Genomic DNA, 7,164 nt, shown 5'->3' on the forward strand with positions numbered 1-7,164 from the left:
CAATTAAAAAAAATTAGATGTAAGCGCGAAAAAATTTTTAATACATAAAAATGTATGCACACATATTTACAACGTTTTTGCATATTGAAGAACTAATTCATACGTACATTCTCACGTACGCATACATGTGTATGCCCACCTCATTTCCACTTCGTGAACGTGCATGTGCACGCGCATACATCCATGTATCAGCAAATGTATGCTCATACATAGTATGTATGCGTACCTATGTGTAAATATATGGATATATATATGTACACATGCACACATGCCAATCTGCGCACCTGCCAACGTTCATTTCCCCACTAACACTTCAGCACTTGTTGTAAAAAGCGTGCCTTTTGAGCCAGTATACATTTCGGTAGAAATAAGTAAAAGAAACAATTTTTTATTTTGCCGCTTTTCGCGCATATATGTTTAAATGCACATATGAGAAGGTATGAACGTGCAAACCTGTAGGCAGGAAAAAATAACAAAATTAAGAAAATTTTAAATATCGCTATTCGTTGCACTTTTAAAGTAAAGACATATTGTGCGTAAAAGGAGGTTCTCCAAATGGACATGTAGGAGTCGCGCATCTTTCCGTATAACGGTCTTTCTTCTTCAATGTGTTTTTTTTTTTTTTTTTCTCACGCACAATATTGCCAAATGGCATATTGAAACAAATTTGTGTAGTTACACGCAGTAAGGGGGAAATATACTTTGTCTACGCGCGTAATGTTCTATACGCACGCGTGGTAATCTTGCTGGGTCTTTCCCATGGTGTTGTTGTTAAAAAGGATTAATATTGTGGCAGAAATTTCTGGTGGACGGAGTTTAACTTAGCACATGGCACAATTTGGTGTAACATTTGTGGCTTTTTTTTTTTTTTTTAGCTAGTAACACTATTCTGTTGCGCGAACGAACGGGCAATGTGTGGCGGCTCAAATAGGTTGTGTACATTGATTGTATCTAAATTTTAGCTTGTTGTTTCTCCCATTTTGTCGTTGCACCGCTTGGCGGCTTTTCGATTAGTTTTCTCAGTTTGTTTCCCTGCACTGCTTCCCCGGATTGCCTCGAAAAGAAAATGCCCAACACAATGAAAGCATCCTTCCTTTTAACCTGCGCGCTGCTTCTTCCCCTTTTGTGTAATGCTGCCCTCGGGCAACTTGTGTCCGACAGTAGGATATTTCTGAAGTACAAAGACGCATACTGCCTATATGCCGAAAACGTTATTGAAAATAACAAATTTGAAGTAGCTTCGGATGACTGTGACAAGTTAGCACATGGAAATGAGGTAAAAGGGAGTGTACACAAATAAACGTAACTGTCGATGTACATCTGCTTCTTTTTGTCTCCATTAGAATGGTTATCCCTGTATGAGATTTAGCCCAAATAGTGACACACGCGTGAGCCAACTCTCCATTTTACCACCTCAACATGACGACACCACTACTCCGCGCCTATTCACCCCCATGCAGAGCCAAATCACCTGGCTGTCCTCCACGAATGGAAGACTTAGAACGCAAAACGGACTGTGTCTAAAAACATACAAAAACTTCTTAACCGTTTCGACTTGCTCCCCCGATTTGAACGACAAGTCGGAAATGTGGAAAATCGATTCGGAAAAAAGGCTCAGAAATGAAAATAACATTTGCGCTCAGCTAGCTGGGAATAAATTATTTGCCTTCACTTGCAATGACCTATCCACAAGGGAGTTCGAAATTAAGGTCTTTTCCGAGGACGAACTAAATTTTATGAAAGCAAAATATGCACACAAAAAGCTACAAAATGTGAATGAAGAAAGTTTGCAAAATTTTCATTCAAAATCAGAAGTACTGATTAAGAGCTACACAGAAGCAGAAGGAAAAATTAATAAATTTTTAAACACAGAAAAAGAAATGATTAAGGAAAAGGAAAAAATCGCAAACTTAATGAGTGACATTAAATCTCTCATAAACACGTCTTCTTCTTTGGCGAATTATGGAACGGGTGCCCTAATGAAAATATACGACAACATTGATATAAATAAAAGGATCAATTTGTTGAGAGTTCCACTCGAAAGTTTAGAAGTAAATGAAGAAAAATTAAACGAATTGGGATTTGAAAGTGGACAAGTCAAAATTGTCATTCAGAGTTTTCTTAACCCTCCAGATGACGGGAGCTACACATTTGTTGCAAAAAACGTGGTAGGTAATCTGACTGTTAAGGTAGACAGTAAAGAAATTATTTCAAACTCAGACATGGCAAATGAAACAACTGTAAGGAGTTCCCTTGTTCATCTAGCCAGAAATAAACTCGTGCCTATATACATCGAGGTGTCATCTGCAGGGGTAGAAACCAACCCGCCCATGCCATCCTTCTCATTATTCTGGTCTAGCAAACACACACCCGAACAAGTCATAAATTCTCTATACTTGTACACCACTATATATGAAAAGGTTTGCTACAATGCGTTTCAGAAAAAGATAGATTGCGCCACAACCTTCGAGAGCGTACCTAGGGAGAATAAGGAATCCCATTTTTTGTGCCCCTCCGAGTGCTCGGCGGAAGGGGGTCCGTTCAATAATGCCTCCCCCAATAATGCCTCCCCTAATAATGCCTACCCCAGTAGTGCCTCCCTCAATAAGGCCACTCCGAATGGGACCCCCCCCAATTTGGAGGCAAGCCCTCCCCCCTGCTACGCGCTAACCTCCCGCATGTGCGCCTCCGCAGTCGAGGCAAATTTGCTGCCACACGAAAGAGGCGGCATCATAAAGGTAACGATAAAAGAGCGAACAAACGATGAAGGCACGTCCGAACCGTGTGCACTGATTCTACCAACGAACATGGAAGACAATACATTTAAAGGAATCACAGACATTAAACTGGTAGACATGGACGATTTTTTCCTGAACTATGACGCGAACAGAAATCTGTATGAAGGGTACACAGGAGTTGTGACGGATGACAAACATTCCCTACTGACAAAAACTGATTTGTCCAAAAGATACATCTCAGACATTGAAATCAATTGTGACAAAAATTTACGAGACAATTATGAATTCAGTTCTGGGTCCTTCATCGTAAAACGGATCCAGCGTTCTGATTTAACAAAAAGGGAAGAAAGCATAGTGGTAGATGCATTTGCAATGTTTGAAAAATACACAAGTGCAGATAGTACTCCTATTTATCTACCCGGGTGGACAAGAAAAACGTGTAACAATATTCAGCTGTACATAAAGTATAGACAACCAAACGACATGATGAATTATCCATCTTTATTACTAACCTGCGATGATACATTTGAAGAAATCCATTTTACTAACGAAAACCTTGTAGTTGCACGATGCTTGCCTTACTGTCTCCACAATGAAAAGCCAGTTCTAGGATCCTACATTTACGGACCGCAGTCAGCTATATGCAAATCTGCTATTCACTCTGGTATCATAACAAATAAAGGAGGGGGACTCATACAAATAAGAAAACTGAAAAATATTACTCAGTCATTTACTAGCACCATGACAATAACTAGAAATGGCGTTATGGCTACTATCGCTGATCATAAAAATGAAGATTCTTACTACTTAACGAAACCTAATGGATCCACTTGTAACTTCCCAAGAACATCCCACAACATTAACGAGTCGCTAAATTCGGACTCTAGTGAAGATGCTCTTTTCTCCTTCATCCAGACGAAGTCATACCTGATGGATGTCCCCCCAGTTGCCCTAGTTCACCAGAAGCACGCCGTTTTGAAGAACCAACTAGTTAACATGCACAATTTGTACAACACAGAAAGTTACAAAAGAGGATTACTAGGCGATAGAAATGGACCTGCGGGGGGAAGTGAAGCGGTTCAAAGCGATGACCATGTTGCTCATTTACCAGACGTACAACAAAACCCGCAACTGATGGACTCTTTTAACACATTCCAGCAAAGCTACGACGCGGAAAAGGAACACCTGCACAAATTGGCAAAAAAACAAAAAGGCATTTTCTCCAACTTAATAATAAAAAATAAACAGATAAATAATTTGAATGAAACCTTGTCCAAGTTGAGAAGCGAGCAAAAGAAGTATGAGACCTTCATCAGGGAGAACCAATCATCCGTGGTGTCTCTCATAAAACAATTTGCACTAATCACAAATAGAAAAAAAATGGTCATAGAAAAATTGGAAAAGGCACTAGCAAATGTCAAACCGATAACCGTACAGACATTTGAAGAAAAATACAACTCAACAAATATAAATGACAACTACGTCATCATTGATGGTAGGAGTATAAACGGGTCATCAAACTGGGCTGTGGAAAGATTCACGAATGGAAACCTCTTTGCGGCTATCACCAATGATAGACTCATAAAACCCGGGGAAGAAGACCTATACGCTTCCTACATCCTCCAGAGACACACTAAGGTGTACAAAGGCTTCATCTCGTGCGACGTTAAAATACCATATGAAGGAGATGTAGGAATCCTCATCAAGTACAGAGACCATAATAATTACTCCAATTTTGTAATAAACAAAAAGGAGTTTTACTTTGTCGAAATGACAGATGGGAAAAGGAGTCCACCAATTAGTAAAAGACAAATAAAAAGTTTGCCCTTCCAGCTAGGGGCATGGGCAACACTCTTCATCGAGTTTGGCTATAAAAATGTTAGGGCTTACATAAACGGGAAATATGTCAACGGATTTGAAACAAAAAATGATTCATATGGACACGTAGGAGTTGGAATAAATAACTGTAAGGAAAAAATATTTTTTGATAAAATTGTCATAGGTTCTCTCGACCAAGCCAAATACTACAAGGGGGCAAGGAAGTCAATTACCATTCCTTCCACGAACGATATAAATGATTTCCAAAAAGTGGAGAAAACAAATCATTCAAATGAAAAAACAGTCAGCGAAGAAGCCACAAATACAGATAGACAGATTGGGTGCAAACCATTCACAGAAAGGTGCAACCTCCCATTAGACACTAACTGGATTGTTCCTCTAAACACCTTTTGGAGGATTCACAAAAATTTCGCTTTGAACTCAATTTGGGCAGATCCCAAAAGGGGAGAACAAACACAACGTGCTTACCCGGATGGACATGATCAAATTGGAAAAATTGAGACCGACGGGTGTTATCTTCATTCCGAGCAGAAACGGAAAGAAGAAGGAGATCTGCTCATCCCATCAATCATACTTTTAAAGAGTCACAACGTATGTACCAACATGAAATCGTTTTCGCTCGAAACATCCATTAGCTTAAAACCTTTGACAAAATCTGGGGTCATTTTCAGAGTCCTATCATCTGATGATTTCTTATCTGTCATATTGGACACCACACAAATGGGTGGTAAACTGTATCTCCTCAAAATTAGTAACGGAATTCCATACCAGCTAAATGCACCAACGCATATGCCAATACCCCCGGAAGTGTGGCACCATTTAACGGTGTCTTACAACGGGGAACGCGTGAATGTCATGCTGAATGACGAACTGGTGGTCAATTCGAAACTTAATCAGCGCAGCACCGAGTTGGGAAGTGTAGGGTTGATAACCCTAACCGGGGAATCTAAGTTTAAGGGCATCTCCTTCGTTCCACAGTAATTCAAGGCAACCGGCAAAAGGGCGGGGGCATGCGACTTATCCGGGGAAACAAAGCCAAGCGTTACCAAGCACAGGAATGCAGCACCCCGCGTAGATGCACATACGCACATACATCCCTTCCGCGCACACAGACAAGTCGCTGTGCAGCTACACAATTGTGACACGCACACGGGGGGACGTGGAAAAGTCCCGCTCCCCGCGACTTGCGATATTCGGCACACAAAATGGCCGTCTCTAGCATTAATCAGTTTTAAAAAATGTATACAGCAAAATTTTTCACACAAAAAAGGGGCTCCGCAGTGCGCCCTCGATTCGTTAAGTTCTTCCTTTGTTCTCATGTTCATTTGTTTATTTGTTCCATTTGTCAAATCTGGGATGATGTCAATTTTTTTTCCCAGTCATGCCCATTCACTTATATACTCTTTTCGTCAAGAAAATGCAAAATACGGCTGACCGCATGAACTGAACCAAAACGCTGTTCCACCCATGCGCTAAAAAATTGTATGTTCCTTTTGAAAATACATGTTAGCGGAGTTTTTACGGCACCAAGTGTTAGCCCTACTAGGTTTTATTCCTTCCTTCGCGCAGAGAGGAGTACTCGTGTGGGGGAAAATAAACGACGCATACAAATGGGAACAAATGGGCAACAAATGGGCGCGTAAAAAATGCAACAATACAGCCTTCAAATGAGCTACTCTTGTGGCCGCATTTTGCCAAGCTCTGCCGTTTTTCCCCCTTATTACGTAAAACCGATTTTGTGCCATTTTTACATAAAATAAAGTGCCTCCTCCCCCCCTTGACAAAGAATACAAATTAGCATATTTTATTGCCTAAAAATTTGCAATGCCACTGCTGCTCTTTTCCCTTCGAAGTAAAGTAGCCAATGCAAAGTGCCATTGCTACTAAGCGTAAATTTTTTCCAAAGTGAAATGAAACGAGATGTACCATAATGCATATATATAATACCCCCTTGCACTACTACCGGAGCATTAATTACAGCGGGCATATTAATATATCCCCCCCACAGGAAATCTTCCCTTTGTTGCTTAAAGAAAAATACATTTTAAGAAATGATGAGCCATTTTTACAAACACAAATAAATTTTGCTTAAAAAAACAATTAAGTTAAAAATGTACAATCCTACCTCCGTTGGCACATTTTAAAAAAAAGAAGGTAATGAGAAGGTTGGCAACAAAAAAAAAAAAACGGGGGCATCTTTTTTGAAGGAACAAAATGCTGCGTCGCTTGACGCGTACATTCACGAAACTATACTGCATACGTAAGTAGTCTTTGCAGCATAGCTCTGTGCATCTTGTGCCATATTTTTTACTTTTGTGCCGGTCCCTCAACTATTAAAAAAAATCTTCACGTGTGAGAATTGCAGAAGATAACTGAGTACAACATAACATATACGATGCACTTCGCGCGTATGCAATTTTATTTTTGCAAAACGTATATGTTTTATATGCATTATATAATATTATGCTATGCACGTATTGCTCATATGGTGATAAAAATTTTTGGGAAGCTGTTAACATAGAGAAGGAAAAAATACCAGCTAAACGCAGATTCGCATAATTTCAACACCCCTCATATTTAAACCGTT

The 7,164-nt window shown here is 39.9% G+C and overlaps 1 protein-coding gene across 1 annotated transcript; it reads left to right on the top strand.

The window, feature by feature from the left end:
* Positions 1–1,078: 1,078 nt before the first annotated feature.
* Positions 1,079–5,558, top strand: PCYB_071160 (hypothetical protein; the record flags this gene model as incomplete). The annotated part of the gene is made up of 2 exons (XM_004221513.1): positions 1,079–1,276; positions 1,461–5,558. 2 exons carry the CDS (start codon positions 1,079–1,081, stop codon positions 5,556–5,558), a joined length of 4,296 nt encoding a protein of 1,431 aa, XP_004221561.1.
* Positions 5,559–7,164: the final 1,606 nt, after the last annotated feature.

The sequence above is a fragment of the Plasmodium cynomolgi genome, chromosome 7, assembly GCF_000321355.1.
Source record: "Plasmodium cynomolgi strain B DNA, chromosome 7, whole genome shotgun sequence".
NCBI lineage: Eukaryota > Apicomplexa > Aconoidasida > Haemosporida > Plasmodiidae > Plasmodium > Plasmodium cynomolgi.